The sequence below is a fragment of the Leptonychotes weddellii genome, chromosome 13 (genome assembly GCF_054177405.1).
Source record: "Leptonychotes weddellii isolate Sample4059 chromosome 13, ASM5417740v2, whole genome shotgun sequence".
NCBI classification, from domain to species: Eukaryota; Metazoa; Chordata; class Mammalia; order Carnivora; family Phocidae; genus Leptonychotes; species Leptonychotes weddellii.
In genome coordinates, this window is record NC_138381.1 from 51,142,822 (window position 1) to 51,161,508 (window position 18,687).

Here is an 18,687-nt window from a genome sequence, read left to right on the forward strand (position 1 = left end):
GTGAAAACAAAAGAAAGACATATCTATGAGAATAGCAGCTTTGCAGAAAACAGGATGAAAAAGATAAAAATGTCTGAAGGACAAGAATTTAGCGTGGCTTACTTCCAAATCACAATGAACAGCTTAAGATTTCTTCCAATCTATTCTTTTTGCCAAACAAATTCAAGAAAAACTTAATATCTGAAATTGGTTGAGACCAGTATAAAGTGACAGAAAACTGAAACACAATGAATCACTTTGAATACATACAAGGAAACGGTAACAGTAATTCCTACCACAGTTTCCAAGAAGGGTCTCTGCCTGACCTCTTTTAATGAACAGCCAAGATTCACTTACAATGAGAAGCTCCAATTTACATGCAATTCTTGTTCTAAAAATCTTACAAGATTTTCTGTCTTAAGACTGTGAAATCTGCCTGTTCTTTTCTTACTTACCCTGTCAATGTGCTTAGCAAACACTTTCTATTTGGATGATACAATAATAAATCTCAATCTTGTTCTGGTCCACTTTTCAGAAATTTTAGGGAAAAAACAGCAGATATCCAAATTAATGAGGTTTTAGAAAACCCAGCAAACAAGCAGCTATTGTCTCAAGTTTTGTATAAAACAAAGGCCCTTCTGTGATTATGTTCCCACAACAAAGTGCTACTTCCTAATTAAACCTACACAGAAAATAAAGCACTGCTTCAAAAGGCAGCTTTATTTTCAGTGCCATAAGAAACATTTCCTTTTTTACAAAACATATTTTATCTTCTAAAGGAACATTACCAATTTTTACTCACAAATCTGACCACCCCCAGAGAAACTGTTTGCCCAGGTTTCAACATTTTCAAAGGAGAATACAAAACATGGATTCATTTTCCTTCTTCTTGGCCAAAAAGCACACGGTAGATAGCACCCAAATCTACCAGTCACCGTAGGGAAAGGGCCCGCCTAGCAGCAACGTGAGTAAAGAGAACAGGGGGAGGGATTAGGAAGAATGTGAACTATCCTAAATCAGGAGGAAATTATAAGAGATCCGGCCAGTCTCCCCATAATGCAGAGGACAACAGCGATAGAGACCAAGAACAAGAGAGGTGAGACAGTGTAGCATAGTGTGGAAGGTACCAGAAGTCCTGGTTTCCAATCCCAGCTTCAGCACACAGAGCCTCATGAACCCTGGGCAAGTCACTCAACCACCCTGTGCCGCAATGTGCTTACCTCTGAAGAGGAGAACATCTGTATTCCAGGATTGCTGGGGAGAGCAGATAAAATCATATGGATGAGGAAAAAACTGCTGTGTAGTCTACAGCCTATACTTATGTACTTGTGTATATATGTGTATATATAGAGAGAGATTCCTATATGTGTTCATTGTATATGAATATACAATATATAGATTGTATATTCACATACATATTCAGTATGCTATATATAGATTCTATACCTACTATATATAATGCTACAACACTATCTTACTAAATTCTATATTATTCTAAATTCTATAATATTAAATTCTATATATTACATGCATACATTATATATACATTATATATGTATACTGTATATAATCTATATACTACACACAGTTGACCCTCAAATAACATGGGTTTGACTTGCATGGGTCCACTTATACATGGATTTTTTTGCAATACAGTACAGTACTGTAAATGTATTTTCTCTTCCTTATGATTTTTTTTGTTTTTTAAAAAGATTTTATTTATTTATTTGACAGGGAGAGAGGGCACAAGCAGGGGGAGTGGCGGGCAGAGGCAGAGGGAGAAGCAGGCTCCCGGCTTAACAGAGAGCCTGATGTGGGGCTCAATCCCAGGACCCTGGGATCATGACCTGAGCTGAAGGCACCCAGGTGCTCCTTCCTTTTGATTTTCTTAATAATATTTTCTTTTTCTCTAGCTTATTTGATTGTAAGAATACAGTATATAGAGGTTTGTATATATAATACATGTAACATAAACTATATTATATATATAATATATATATTATATATTTACATGTATATAATATGTATATAATACATGTAACATAAAAAAATATGTGCTAATTGACTATAAGGCTTCCAGTAAACAGCACGTTGGTAGTTGAGTTTTGGGGGGTCAAAAATTATACACAAATTTTCAACTGCATAGGTGATAAGTACCCCTAAGCCCCATGTTGTCCAAAGGTCAACTATATAAGTCCTATACATACACATTATATATACATGTTCATATATTAAGTATATGTATAGATTCCTATACACATACAGGTGATAAATGTTCCTTTTTAATGGGAAAATCAAAATAAAACTAAACACAAACTTGTAGTATGAACCTTGAAACTGATATGCATTCACTGCATTACTTCATTGGCATACATATGAGATCAATCCCTTTTTACTGAAAGCTCAAGTTATTACCCATAACAGAAAACAACTAAGGTGTCAGGCATGGAAATTCTATGCAAGTGATGGGTACGCCATGTAGAAGAATATTACTGCAACTTTAAAAATTATATAATAGTGAGTTTTAGTCATGTTTGGAAACACTCATGCTACAAAGTTAAATAAAATATCAGGACACTACCATATACGTCAAAAATCTCAGCTGAAGGGATGGGATTGCCCAGTGATGCAGACAGAGCCCAGGCTCTTGAACCTCAGGGAGTCCTACCCTTGAGCGAGTTACCTGAATTCCCTGAGTCTCGGTTTTGTCATTTGTCAAAAGGAGATAATAATAGGACCAAACTCATAGCGTATGAGGATTTGATGATGTAACACCCATAATAAATATGTAATACATGATAGCATTATTGCAGCATTATTAAATACACAGAAATGCATACAAAAGTCTAAAAGCAATATGCTCATAATTTCATGGTTGCTTCGAAGTGAAGTGATTGTAAGTTTTGCCACCTCTTTACATTCACCTGATCCTTCTAATTTTTCTACCATGAGCCCATATTACTTTCCTAGCCAGAAAAAAAAAAAAATAGAATTATTGACTTATGAATTTATTTTTCAACATCTACTTAATTGCATCCCTTAACCTAATCTTACTAGCTAACTCCAATTAGATTATATCAAGGTCTTGGTTAAAGTTTCCCTTGGTGATATCTAAAGATCTTTGGGACTTCAAAGTCATTTGTGGATATATGACATAAATATGACAGAAGGATAGGGAGTTCACATTTATTTAGTGTGTGGAATTTGTCAGGGGCTTGACTAGGAACATCCTTCATTCTTAATGCTATGGCCTTCTACTTTATAAATTATGAAAGCATATCACCCAACTACATTTTATATATCTCCACCATGCCACACAATAAAAAAGTAACAATAAATACATACATAAATAAACAGAACTGCCTCCCCTTTTCCTCTACCACTGTACTTCTTAAAGTCACAGCACCAAAGTGTCACCCTAGATGGTCTCTTGGTCGAGATCTAAGGACACACCTAGTCTGTCGATGTTATCAGAAGGCAGTCCATGGTTTCAACTTGAAAATTCTAAATTTTGCATCTTCATTCCAAAGTTGATCTAAAAGCTTACTATAAGCATATTCAGGATCTGGCCAACCGCAGTATAAGATAATTCTGTTCTAGGATTTCAAGGGCACGTCTCTGTGTTTACATGGTCACACTGACAAAGGGATCACCTACTGAGAAGACAGTATTTGTGCTTGTTGAGGAGCAACTGCAAACCCACCTTTCTATACTCTGCTTTGTGGGGCTTTGAGTGGAGGCACTAGCAGGAGGCTGGAAGGCTGGAGGAGGGAGGCAGGGAGATGAGGCAGCCTCCTCCAAGCCTCCGGGTGCAAATAACCCAGCACATCCCGAGGTTCCCCCTCAGTGTCAGCATCCCTGAGTTCTCTTTTTCTTAAAAGATTTTTTTTTTTTTTTGTCAGAGAGAGAGAGAGTGAAAGAGCACAAGCAGAGGGAGCAGCAGAGGGAGAGGGAGAAGCAGGTTCCCTGCTGAGAAACGGGCCCGATGCCTGACTCCATCCCAGGACCCTGGGATCATGACCTGAGCCAAAAGCAGATGTTTAACCGACTGAGCCACCCAGGTGTCCCACCTGAGTTCTCTTGGTACTCCCTTCCCCTGTTCTCTACCACCATTTAACCTGTTCCTCGTGCTAGATCCATCCCTCTAAATAATTGGTGTGGCTTCTGTTTTCCTGAGTGGATGGATCTGGGCTGATATAAAACAGCATGTATGTCACAGTAGCCAACTTTTAAAAACTGTGGTAAAATGTACATAAACATCAAAAATGACCATTTTCGCCATTCTAAGTGTGCAGTTCAGTGGCATTAAGTCCATTCACACTGTTGTGCAAGCATCACCACCATCTGCCTCAAGAACTTTTTCATCTTCCCAAACTGAAGCTCTGCTCCCACTAAGCACGAACTCCTCGTTCCCTCCTCCCCTCAGCCCTGGCAACCAACATTCTACTTTCTGTCTCTTTAGACAGGACTATTCTAGGTACTTCATGTAAGTGGAATCATGCAGTATTTGTCCTTCTGTGTTTGGTTTATTTCAAGTAGCATGTTTTCAAGGTTCGTCCGTGTTGTTACAGGTGTCAGAATTTGCTTTCTTTTGAAGGCAGGATTATCTTCCATTCTATTTATGTACCATCCTTCGTTTATCCATTCACTATTTTTTTTTAAAGATTTTATTTATTTGACAGATAGTATGAGAGAGAGAGCATGAGAGGGGGGAGCGTCAGAGGGAGAAACGTAGGTTCTCCTGCTGAGCAGGGAGCCCTATGCGGGACTCGATCCTGGGACTCCAGGATCATGACCTGAGCTGAAGACAGTCGCTTAACCAACTGAGCCACCGAGGCACTCTATCCATTCACTATTAGCAGACACGGGTTGCTTCCATCTTTTGGCTACTGTGAATAATGCTGCTCTGAACATGGGTGTGCAGAGATCTCCTTGAATTCCTGCTTTTGGTTCCTTTGGGGGATATATAGCTAGAAGTGGCATTGCTGGATCATGTGGAAACTCTCAGTTTAACTTCTTGAGGAACCACCATACTGCTTTCCACAGGACTGTACCATTTTATGTTCCCACCAGTGAGGCACAATGATTTCAATTTCTCCATACCCTTACCAACCTTGTTATTTGCTGTTTTGTTTTTGTTTTTGTTTTAGTAATAGCCATGTTATTGGGTGTGAAGTGGTATCGCCCTGTGGTTTTGATTTTCAAATTTCCCTAATGATTAAAGATTCTGCCTGGTGTCTTAACTTTGAAAGTCCTGTGCCTCAATCTATTGAGAGCCTCTATCATAAGGAGTACATTTTCAAATAATTAGCAGGGACTAAAAGAATGGTGACAATCACTAAAGTCAAGATCCATCAAATGTGCATGCTATCCCTCACTCAGAATGATTTCTTTAAAATTTTAAGTTGTCACGAAAGATTCCTCACTCACGTCCAGGGTGTAGTGCTGCACAGCAAGCTTCTAGCTCATGGGACAGTGAGCAGCAGTTTGTTACGTAGACTACCCACGTAACGTGTTAGCGTTACAAGTGTTAGGATGACTCTTAATTCTTATTTTTCTTAAAACAAAAATACCACACTCATTTAATTCCCATGCAATATTTTTTAAAGTGAGATATTGCTAAATATCTAATAATATAAATTCAAAAATTTTGTGAATCAATGCCAGAATGAATAGCAGGCATTATTTTAAAGAAGTAAAAAATGAATCTAATCGTCCCCCTGGTAATGTGTTACTAAAGCAAACACTGCGCTGCTAAAACCTTCTGCAAACTAGACAACATTTGTGGACTTTCTGATAACACCACTTTTTCTCATTTCTTTAATTTATCTTTCATGTAACCAAACACGAAACACGGAGGCTACAAATGGCAGAATTTCGGCAGGGTCATCAACTAGAGAATCAAGAGAGGGATCGAAATCTTTAGCTTTTGCCAACACAGAATGAAGCTGGTAATTTGGTCGTAAAACCTCAGGAGCTGACATATTTATTAAGTTACATGAACACATTTACAATATGACGTTGTTGGGACGCCTGGGTGGCTCAGTCGGTTAAGCGTCTGCCTTCGGCTCAGGTCATGATCCCAGGGTCCTGGGATCGGGTCCCGCATCGGGCTCCCTGCTCCGCGGGGAGCCTGCTTCTCCCTCTGCCTCTGTCTCTCTCTCTGTCTCTCATGAATAAATAAATAAAATCTTAAAAACAAAACAAAACAAAACAATATGACGTTGTTATGACTCCTGACGATACTAAGGTCTGTCTACAATTATACTTTAGAAATCCATACTATAGAATTTACATTTTTACTGAAGTGAAACAAAGCAGTCAAAAGGCTTGTTTGCTGACTATCACCTTTTAATCAGAATGTGAACAAAAAAGCGGAGGGGAATGTTTAGGAACAAAGCATGGATTCAGTCAGAGCCTCAACTCTGCCAAGGCCTGGGTGTGCAAGAGTGAATAAGACAAGCTCCAGTGAATGTTAACTGGCAAGGAAAGTGAAAGAGAAGAAGAGGAGGAAAAAGAAGAATACAGCTGGGGTCCCTGCTCTCAGGGAGTGTATTATCTAGAAATTAACGAGGAGCTGGATAATGGCTGGCTTGACAGGGAAACACACAGATTCTGACAAGGGAAAAAAGTCATCAGAATGTGTAGCCAAGCTCTAGATCTGAGTGTCGATAAGACCCAGGAAACAAGGGTGAAATGTGGGGGGAAAGGCGAGATAACTTTACAAGGGAGAGATTGACTGTCAATACCTAATGGATTAGCCTCCTTACTAGTGGGACAACCAGCCTTGGGAGCAACAGAAGTAGCCAGAATTGCAGATCATGTGTTCTGGCCAAAATTATTTAACTGGAATTGAACGAAGTCTTTAGAGCTGAGTTAAGTTATAGGAAATAGAGTGCATAAAAGAACATGTTAACAAGACCACAGTGAAACAATCCAACAAATCCAGATCATGGGATATTCTATAAGACAAGTGGCCTAGTCTATTTAAAAAGTCAATATTCTTAAAGTAGAGAGCAATTCAAATTAGAAGAGATTTAAGAAGTCTAATGATCAGGTTTTTATGGATCCTGGTTTAAAAAAGAAAAAAAGCTACAGAAGACATTGGTGGATAAACTGGGAAAATTCGATACAGATGGTGAAATAGTTATTAGGAAATTGCTGCTAATTTTGTCGGGGCTGCTAATGGCATGGCACCTATTCAGGACAAATCTCTATTTTTTGAAGATACAAAACATACTGTATTGGTACAATATCACAATGACTGCCATTCACCTGGGAACTTTGGGAAGATGAAACCAACATCGCAAAATGCTTAACAATCTCTGAATCTCGGGGGTGGGTATATGCATGCCCACTGGAATTTGCTTTCTACATATTAAAAAATGTCCATATTAGAAAGGCTCAATAAATAAACAAATCTGAGAGATTTGCTCAGATATAAGCATAATGCACTTTTTTTAGAAACTGAAAGCATGACAAAAATTTTACACCATATAAAAAGTAAAGACATTTCAGACTACAAATTAGTTTATATTATCTTAATTTGGAAGCATATCTAAAAATGCTAGAGGTCTTTAACTATGCATTACATGCCTACTTTTGAAATATGCCTTAAAGACCTAAAACTGACATGCCCCTGGAACTCCTCAAGCTGGCTCAACTCAACCTAAAGCAAAAGGGTTCTTTCCCTTCAGAGTGAAGTCAAACGTGACACACTGCAAGATAAATGGTAGCCTAACATGAATCTGAAATCTATATGGAAAATGTCCAGCTGGTAGTTTGGCTCTAAACTCATATAGTATCACATTCCTGATAGTGAAAATGGCTATATTTTTTTCCCTTAAAAAAAGAAAATAAATAGAAAAAGTGATGGGAAAACCAAAATCTCCAGCAGACACATTCTTACCATTGAAATAAAAACAAAGGCCAGGCCAAAAGGGGGGCTCTTTTCTCTTTCTTTTTTTTTTTTAAAGATTTTATTTATTTATTTGACAGAGAGAGACACAGTGAGAGAGGGAACACAAGCAGGGGGAGTGGGAGAAGGAGAAGCAGGCCTCCCACTGAGCAGGGAGCCCAATGTGGGGCTTGATCCCAGGATCCTGGGATCACGACCCGAGCCGAAGGCAGACGCTCAACGACTGAGCCACCCAGGCGCCCCCTTTTCTCTTTTTCTTTAGGGAGATTTAAAAATATGAAGATATGACCTATTACGTCAAGACATATAGCTGAAAACATTGAAAAATGTTATTTTACTTAAATAAATACTCTGAACCTAAACATGGGGAAAAATCTCCTGAGCTTCGCATTCTGCTACCTGGTTTACTGTTATTATTAGAGATCCAAAGTTTCTTTTATGTGAATATACACAGTATTGCTCTTTCTTCTACTTAAAATCCTTCACATTTTTAAAACTATCGCCTATCCAAAGAATTTTAATTATTTGCCATTAAATTTCCACAATTCCTATTTCAATCCTACAGGGCATATTTCAACTATTTGTCTCTTTAAGCTTATATTTAGCATGATATTGATGAGTTCGAATGTAAGAGAAATTGAATGGAAATAAATAAGAAGGTTATGCAATGGCTTTTCTGGAGAACTCAAATGAGAAATGTTGACAATAGCTCCCAAATACCTGCCACCTCTCTTTTCATTCCATCCACTCAGATTTCTTTCCTTTTACTTCCCTTTCCCAGAAGTATTGGGACCACGGGGACCTAGATCATATTTTTCTCCATTCTCCTATGTGATCTGGAGGCAAAGCAAGAGGATACCGGTATGGCTGGAGCCAATTATACCTTGCCTTTGCCAGCTGCTACTGAAGGCTTGCTCACAGAAGTACTGGAACATTCCAGCTTTATTCTCGGCCTCACAGACGCCACGACAGGGCAGAAGCATGGCCAACAGGCTTGACGTTATCCCTTTATTTCCTAGCCTTATTACCTACATACAAGCCTTCTGCAATAACTTTGTACAGTGATAACAGCAAGACAATAACCTCAAAAGGAATTTCGTGTGTGATCCCCCTCCCCTGGGGTATCTGATGACATGTGACACACAGGCTGACAGAGAATCCTGAACTGCTGAGCATGCTCTGCTGACAGCTTCCCAGAACATCAAACCACATGCAAACAATGTCACTCATCTCCTCACAGATACCTGGGAATGATAAATGTGACAAGTACTGATACCATGGACTACTTCTGTGCATCACTTGAATTCACCTGGTGGAAAAACAGTCTGAACAGAATGGAAACATGTTTAGAAACAAGCCAGACTTTCCTGAAGGTCATCACAAGAGTGTACAATTCAGCAACCCAGAGACATTCTTCAATGGTTCTGGCCTGACCTACCTGTCTTAGGTCCAGAGTGATTGTGACCCAGTGATATTCTCTCCCGTTTTGAATACTGGGACTTTGCCACCAGTTATTGGTCCCATCGATTGCATTTGATATTGGATGGCGTTCTGTGAAAAGAAAACATACATGGGTTTCTCTTAGCTCTTGGTTTCAAGTTTTTGACTTCCCAATTGCAAGGCTAGTGGCAATGAAGAGCAGGGAAGGTGAACACAAACTTCATGACTCCTAACAGAAGTCTTTAGTCATCATTTCAAGAAGTATCAATTCCCAAGGGTCCTTTGGAATGGGAGCGACACTTGCCTTTGGGGTTGGCGCTGTTGGCATCACAGATCCGGCACTGGGCGTTGCGCACGGGGCGACCAGGCACGTGCTCCACAAGCTTGCAGGACATCTCGGGCCCTTGCTCCCCACAGGTTGCGTTGGTGCTGATGTGTGCGTTGCTGGCAAGATTGAGGATGGCAGGAAACAGCCCTGAAAGTCAGGATTCACCAGATCAGCTCAGCCACTTGGAATCAAGAGAATCTCCCTTTGCAGGTGAATCAAAAAGATTTTTAAGTCTATGCGCCGAGTGAAGGGCGTCTTACACAGAAGCAGCTCATATAGGGGTTTCATGTCTATAAAACTCTAGGACAAGCAAAACCCATCTACCAGGAAATACTCAGAACAATGGTTTCAGGGGGTGGGGATTGCCTGTGAGGGGACACAAGGGGACTTTTTGGGGTGATGTAACATTCTATGGCTCGATGAAGGTTTGGATTACACTGACGTGCTGTTATGAAAAATCATAGAAGGCACAAGTCTACAATTTGGGTAGATTTGAGTATTTCACTGTATGTGCATCTTAACTCGAAAACAAAAAAGAATTATAAATAAATACTCACATAAATGCTTAAAAGTTTAGAAGCAAAGCACACTGATGTCTAAACTCACTTTGAAATGCATCAAAAAATAAGCCAGTTTGATGGATAGCGATGGAACATGGATACATAGGTGATAGAGGAAGAATAAAATGTTCATTGTAGGGTCGGGAGGAGAGATGTTCATTGTACAATTCTTTCCGCTTTTCTGATTGAAAAATCTTCATAATAAAATGTTGTGGGTGGCGCCTGGGTGGCTCAGTTGGTTAAGGTCTGACTTCGGCTCAGGTCATGATCTCAGGGTCCTGGGATCGAGCTCTGCATTGGGCTCCCTGCTCAGTGGGGAGCCTGTTTCTCCCTCTCCTTCTGCTCCTCACCCCACTCATGCTCTCTCTCTCTCTCTCAAATAAATAAATAAAAATCTTTAAAATAAAAAAAAATGTTGGGAACATAGGTTTTAAGACAAGTTTCAAATGATCCAATGCATGTATCTGCCAATGAAATTCAAACACCTTTCACTTAAAAGAAAGGCATCCATTCTCTGCTCACTTTGTTCCAGTTGCTCCTGCTAGGACTCAAAAGGTCTTTCCTATAATTATCTAGGATTTTTTTCCTCCCTCTCCTCTTTCTTTACTGTCTGTTTTTGTTGGTGAATAAAACTTTAGAACACAATAATCTAGGTTTCAAAATTCTCTTCAATTCAGTATTAATCTTTACCTTTGTACATTCCTTTTTGTCTCAGGTGATTTTTATCTTTAAGCAACTGGTCCAAACTATTCAGAAAACAATTTTTGGATGACTGTGAGAAGCATAACTCCTTTAGGTTCTTTAGAACTTGGCTTTATCTTGGTAAAAGAAGATAATAGCTGTGACGGTTCCATAAAATCTAGAAATGATGGTGTACATGACACTGGAGAAGGATTCTACCTAAATGGACATTGTGGACTGAGAGAGAGCATTGAAAGGCGGGGGGGTCTTAGCTAAGTGGGGTTTCTCTAATTGACTCGAATTTGATCTTCTAAGATCACAGAAGATAATCTTTTCTTTATAAAGAACATAGAGTCAATAGTATCTCTGCAATATTTCTTTTCCAGTGAAATCTGAAAAAGCACAATGTAATCTTAGTAATATAGAAGGAATTCATGTCAATTTTTATTTTTTAGGTACTGTTTAATGTTTTCAATGATCTTTTCTATTACAAATATTTTAATAATTGAAATTACAAAATAAAAATGATTATTTGTGTAATGTTATTTTACTGCATTTAAAAAAACTTCCTATGTATCTATTTAAAAAACATTTTAGGTAGTTCTCCAAACACTTTCCACATAAAACAGAACCACCTATTAGTAGTGTTCTATCCTAGGAGAATGACCCTTAGCCTCTCAATAGAAAATAGTTATTGAATATTTGTGTTCTAGAGCATTATTCCTAACTGTGAAACACAGCACACTTAACATCATATACAATATTTAATATATTATATATATTTTCACTTTGAACTTAAAGTTGGTTATTTTTATCATATTCCTTTAAAGGGACTTCTTTTTTAATTAAAAAGGCTTTATGAAGAGAGAGATGAATCATTATGTGTAATTATATATTTCCCTAAAGGGTTATTTTTATCAATCAGTAGTTAGACACTTATATTTTCTATACCAATCGAGTTCCTAAAGTGACATGTAATTCTTGGGAGTGGTACTTAGATGGCAGGAGAAGCTGATATTTATTCTGTTTGGTACTGAGGATAAATACTAATTTTCTCCATCTTTTGGGATCACACTATTCTAGTAACCTGGTTCGAATGTGTCTTATGAGCCAATCATTTAAAATACAGTATGGGTTTAAACTTTGGTGTTTTATCCCTATAGCTAAAATGATGTTTTTCTGGCTCTATAGCACATGTATGTATTTAAATTTTAGTACAACCAACTCTTTCCATTCCCTTTGCACAGATTAGTCAAGCAAGAAAAAGAAACCAAGGTCACGGGAATTGATTTAGCAAAGCATTTCTCTTTCAACAAATACTTTACATGGTAACCTAACAAATGTTCCCACTTCTTCTTTACTCTCCCCCTGCAGTTGCTCCCCATCAAGGCAATTCCCCGCTTCCTGCCCAGGGGTCCTTCCCACTCTGGAGAACGTCAGTGGTCTTGAGTTACTGGGGGCAACTGGGAGTGGTGAAGGCGCCTGCTCTCTGTACTCAGAAGTCTCTACCCTGAGTCACTGAGAAAAAGAAGCTCAAAACTCAACATAAACCTAACATAATTTGGTTGAATAATATCTCAATTATAGTAATCAGCATCAGGTAGATCTTTGTACTAGATAGGCTTTAAAGAACTTCTATATTTCCTTACCTTGCTGGTATCTTAAATATACTTTTAATAAAAAGAAAAATAAATTCCTTCATTAGCATGGCTGAGTAGGAAAACCTTTAAATAGCTAATGTCATAAAAATATCCTGGCTGTCTTTCACTAAAACCGAATCTTTCTTCTCAGATAAGCCAGTGTTTGAAAAAAACTATTCACTAAACATTCTTCCTTACATAATACATTTACTCTCACTTCACAGTTATAGAATAATCACAATTCCCTGTTGCATATGGACCATATCTGTTAGAAGATGAAAGAAAGGTAAAAAGGCACACCAGAAAAAAAGCATGTGTTAAAAATAATTTTTTTAAAAAAAGCCCTTCAGGTTGCTGAATCATTTCAAAGACCCCTGAAATATTTCAATAAAGGGAGCTTCAAGTTGAAGGAGGGATAGGAAATCAAAGGGTAAGAAAGAATCAGGATCAAGAACCCAGCAAGAACAAACTTTGATATTATGCATAAAAATCAAAGGCAGAATGAGGGCTCCATCAGGATACATATGTGGCACAGTTTTCCCACTGCCTGGCCGTGCGCTTAGTAAATCAGACTATACACTTTTGTTGAGAGATATTATTTACTGAAGTCAGTGATAACTGTAATACTAATCTGTGTTTTTCCCTCACTCAGGACCCACAATGGAATCATTTCTCCAGGCGCGTATTTAGCCAGTAGCTAAAGACTTCATGAGGCCAGGGGCGCCTGGGTGGCTCAGTTGGTTAAGCGACTGCCTTCGGCTCAGGTCATGATCCTGGAGTCCCGGGATCGAGTCCCGGGATCGAGTCCCGCATGGGGCTCCCTGCTCAGCGGGGAGTCTGCTTCTCCCTCTGACCCTCCCCCCTCTCATGCTATCTCATTCTCTCTCTCAAAAAAAAAAAAAAAAAAAATCTTTAAAAAAAAAAAAAAGACTTCATGAGGCCAAACTCCATTGAGCATGAAATAAATTCCTTCTCATTCACCAGTAGTTTTTTTTTTAATCCCCTTTCTTCACAGCCTGAGTACATTTGGCCTTCTTAAATGCGTTTCAGGACCATGTTAATCTACTGGAAATTCCCTTCTTAATATGAGATGAAAAACTGCCACAAAGCTGGCAGCCAACAATGCTACTACACATAATTCCCAAAGTTTTCATCCGAGAGACTTCCAGATTGTTCAAGAATTCATTTTTAGAGGGCTCTAGATATTTTTTTTTTCTCAGCAGAAAATATTTTTGCTGCCTTAAAACTGGAGTATCTAAAATGTGGACTAGCCCTAAAGCCAATTGCAACAACTTTTTCATTAATATTTCTCAAATGATTCGGGGTCAATGGTCAAGAGCCATAATGCATTTGTGTGTAAGAAAAGCATGAGTTCTTCTAATGAGGTTTTTTTTTTTTTTTTTTCTGTTTTGGGGGAAAAAAAATTTTTGCGTTTTATAAAATGTTAGTATATAATGTTATACTAATCCATACTCAAAATCAATGTGATATTCTGAAAAGAAAATGATTTGCAATTCTTAGCTAAGGGATCTGTGGCAATATTTTCAGATCATTTTATTCCCCTGAATAGAATTTTTTAAAATGATGACTACTCTATAGGGTTGAATAATCAAAGTGGCTTCTGCTGTCAGGAGGTTTTATTTTGAAAAAGAATCAAAGTCACTTATTCAATCATGGAGAAATTTGGAAAAAAAAAATTTTTTTTTCACAGTCAGACCAAAACAAAATATATTTATTAGAAATATTACACAGTCATACATCATACCTTTCCATGTCAATAGTTAAATACATATGTTGGCATGTCAAGTCCTGACGATGCTGGGTGTGCTCTTTGTAGAAATGAGGCCACAGATCTATCAATTGCAATCAACTAATGTAGTTAAAATTAGGGAGCCACAGAGGATGTTCCAGACTTAGCCAAAGTCTAACATGGGTCAAGAAAAGTGAAACACCCAGGGAGCTTGGGCAAAGGAGATATTAAAAATACTTTTTAAAAAGGTAGCTAAGCTCCATATCCCTTACTGCACATCCTTGGTGGCTCATCTCAAAATGGCATGCAAGCTTGAGAACGGGAGGAGCTCAGCTGGATTTGGTAAATGGGTGTGCAGAGAAGGGCCCGGATTTCTGAATTAAGAGATTTGTGATTTTTAAAAAACATTCAAATCTATTTTGTTCTCCATTTACCCACCTCTCACTTCCCTAACCTCACCCATTTACCCAACTAAACATCTGTAAGTTGATTAGAGAAGGCCAGTATTAGAAATAAACTACCCTGTTTGCCAGCACTCTTTGAAGCACGGTAGTTCCCCGGGTGAACAATAAAAACAGCACCTCTAACAACTACAAATGGCGTTATTCAGAGAAAAACCCTGGAAGCATTTGACACTATTCCAGGATAATAACATAAAATAACTTAATATTCTAAGTTAATAGTATTAAAGTATTCTTAATGACTTGAATTTTAGGAAGATAACATGAATTCATACTCAGTAATGTATCCACATGAGTCCGAAAAAGCAGATGAGAATGTTTGACTAAGTTCAATAAACTTTCAGTGAGAATCTTTTCGGTGCAAAGCACTATGCCAGGCACCTCCCTGAGACACCAGGATGAATAAGCTGGGCTGTTCCTAACCCTAGGGCTCTCACAGTCAGAAGGGAAAGAGAAGCATCTACTCACAGATTCTAGTAAGCATAATATTTAAAATGCAGCAATATTTTAAGACATATTCGAGGAGAGAGTCTGGAACAAGACATGCAGTTAGAGATAACCCAGGCAGAGGGATGAGGGTGTATACTCAGGCAAAGGCTGGTCTAAAATCCTTTCAGGGCTCCCCTGGTTGGTCTTCAAATCAATTTCAATATCCTTCCCTCTGCACATTTCATGTAACCTATCATGCCCTACTCACCCTTCAAGTTAAGCACTGATCTTTCCTGAATCCCAGGCTAAGATAAATGTTCTTCTTTTGTCCTGCCCTTAATCAGCATGCCCCATCTGCACTTTGCATTTATACCAGCTCCCGCCCCCTCCCATTTTTCTCCCCTCAGTATCCTTCTCCAAAAAATAAAAACAACTCTGATCTGTCTGTGAATTACTTTGGGGCAGAACCATATCCTACTTGCCCTAAGTTAGCATCTGGCTCGTGTGAATGCCCAATAAAACCTGAATGGAAGAAAAGATAAATGAAAGAAGGAATGTTCTCTCACTCCTGGATTACTACCAAGTGCACAGAACCAGGATCCTAAATCTCGACTCTTCTCCTGGTTCCACCGCCAACTATATGTCTTCAGGCAAATCAACATCTCAGAGCCTCTATTTCTTCAACTATTAAATGAGTATTTTTAAGAGCCCTTTTTTCTAAATTACTGTGATTCTGAAATTTTACCTTAATAGACTATCAGGTAAATTTGTCCACCATTCTCTCTCCCACTATTTGGAAAATGAAGTAAGAAAAACTCTTCTCTCCATGGAATGTACAGAAAGGGAAAGAGAAGTAATTTGGTAACTCTTTTATCTTTTTGGCTAAGAGAACCACATAGAAATATAAAGTAACTTCCTTCCTTCCCTTCCCTCCCTCTTTCTTTCTCTTTCTTTTGTTTCTTTCCTCTTTCCTTCATTCTTTTGTTTCTTTGGGAGTCACTCCTCAGAGCTTCTGGCTCTTGAGAGGAGCAGAAGAGAAACAAATGATGTTTCATACATTTATCATAAGCCAGAGAACCCTCAGAGGTTGGCTTTGCTTCTGATCTATGCCAGTGGCAAGAGCACTTCCTTGACTCTTGCCTACTCCCTAGTGTATAAATATACATCATTGGGATTCTTCCAAAACAATAAGTTCTATTTAATATGGCATATTTAATGGGGCAGTTAAGCGTCTGACTCTTGATTTTGGCTCAGGTCATGGTCTTGGGGTCATGGGATTGAGCCCCGTTTCAGGCTCTGAACTGGTCATGGAGCCTGCTTAAGATTCTCTCTGCCCCTCCCCCTGCTCTCTTTCTATAAATAAATAAATAAATAAATAAGGATGGGACACCTAGGTGGCTCAGTTGGTTAAGCCTCAACTCTTGATTTCAGCTCAGGTCATGATCTCAGGGTCCTGGGATCGAGCCCCACGGGGGGCTCCACGTTCAGCAGGGAATCTGCTTAAGGATTCTCTCCCTCTCCCTCTGCCCCTCCCCGCCCACTGTGTGCTCTCTCCCGCTCTCTCTCTAAAAATAAATAAATAAATCTTTAAAAAATGTATGGCATATTTAATGCCGAACCTGTACATGTCCAGGCTTAAGATGGAAATAAATGTTCTAATCAAGTGTTTTCTATGAATTCTATTAGAATGTCAAGTCTACTACAATCACCACTGCTTAAGAAAGGCAGGGTTGGGTGAGGAGTAAGAACATGAGCCATACAGCTGTAGATGTGAATTATAAGTCTACCAGTTGCCAGCTGTGTGGCCATGGCTGAATGGCTTTACTTCTTAGTCTCCTTATTTACACCATGAGAACAGTGCCTAGGCACTTCTGTGAGCATGACATGAGATAAGGGGTAAAAGGCTTAATATAATGTATTAAGAGCTCAGTAAACAGTTATTATTACTTTCATAGTATAAGTGGATACCACTAATATCAATTTCCTCAAATATAATTGGACTTACATGGTTACATTTCATGTATTTGAATCTCTGTCTCTCTGATTACATTTTAGATGAAGTAGCACATTTGCATTTAAGGGCCACTGAGTCTGGAAAGTATCTACCTTTCAACAGAAGAGACACCCTCCGCCCAGAGTGATGTGCATCAGGAAAGAGGCATGGAGGAAACCCAGACCCTCCAAGGCAGGGACTCACTGAGCAGAAAGCTAAGCAGGACTGCTCACTTTATTCACACTTGACCCCCTTCCCTCCTGCCCTGCCTCCTCCCTCTCTTCTTCTCTGATTGTTCTTTTTGATGTTGCCTTTGCAACACTGTGTGCTTATAAATCCCTGTAAGTTAGGTGCCCATTTGTAAATCACAATCTTCTCTCATTGTCCTCTGAGGTGACAAGGGAAGACATCTCGGAGGAGGTGACATTTGAATAGTTACACAAAAAACGAAGAGTTAGCCATGCAGGGGCAGCCCTATATTTTAATATATTCGGTTTTCTTTGTAACATATTTTTTATGCACTTAAAAACATGCTAGGAATGGGTCTGTGAGCTTTGCCAAAGGGGTCCATTGGTACCAAAAGGTCAAGAACCCAGGAAGAGAAAGTGCTCCGTCTAAAGTATTGTGAATCGGGAGCTGATGGCATAGGGGACTGCTATCTCCTTTCCCCCCACCTCCGCTTCCAGGAATCTAGTTCATCCCTGGACAAAGAAAGCCAGGAGGGCCCTGACCTTCTGATCCAGGCGGGTCGTGAAGGTGAGTGAGAGGGGCCCCGGCCAAGCCAAGAGTTAATGTCCTGCTCAGGTGCAGTCTCAAGTGACCTGACCATGTACTTACAGGGGCATATCCCCAATCCCTAAAATTTGTTCAGGAGGCTGCTTACAAGTTGTGGCAAAATGCATCTTACCTCAAATGTTGTTTGTTTTTTTTCTTCTAGAAAACAACACAAACATACCTGCATATTATGAATTAGGTGTACGTGAAAAATAAGCACAAAAGAAACTGTTTTCCCACTTTTACTTCTGACTGACCAGCAATTGACAGAGGCTCTTTGCGACAACCTTCTTCTGTTCCTTTCCCGGGAGAAACCTGCAACCACGTTATCATAACAGGAGCGCGCCATTTAAAGCAACCCTATTTCAAGTCATTTGTCATAACCTAAAAATCATTTTAATCACTAGTAAGTGAACTTGCTTTGTATAGCAAATACCATCATTCTCAGAATGTTTAAATAATATACGATCAAGGCTAATGTTGAAATATGCAAAAGGCTTGCTTGCTTAGTGTTAAACAGGGCTTTTGTTTCCAATGAGAATGAATCAAAAGTTACCAGTGAGTTATTTTATTTCTCAAAAATCTAACACTTGGGAGCGTTTTTAAATGCAGACAACTTGGGGTCCTCTCTAGCTTGGAGCCCTTTTAGCTCAAGGCAGAAATCCAGCACCAGGGAGAGAAAGGCTCCCCCCACACCACTCCTCCTCCCTCAAAAGCAAATACTTGGTTTTTGG

The 18,687-nt window shown here is 39.1% G+C and overlaps 1 protein-coding gene across 7 annotated transcripts in view; it reads right to left on the bottom strand.

Annotated features, from left to right (window-relative positions):
• LAMA1 (laminin subunit alpha 1) overlaps positions 1-18,687 on the bottom strand; it is a 160,460-nt gene that overhangs the window by 121,167 nt on the left and 20,606 nt on the right. For all 7 annotated transcript variants that reach the window (XR_014139702.1, XR_014139701.1, XM_081801584.1 and 4 more), the window contains exons 2-3: positions 9,642-9,812; positions 9,336-9,448 (exon numbers count right to left, since the gene is read on the bottom strand). Coding sequence is in view for 5 of the 7 variants with exons in the window: in XM_081801584.1 (XP_081657710.1) it covers positions 9,336-9,448; positions 9,642-9,812 (284 nt within the window). In the remaining 2 variants the exon portion in view is untranslated. The remainder of the gene's footprint in view (positions 1-9,335; positions 9,449-9,641; positions 9,813-18,687) is intronic.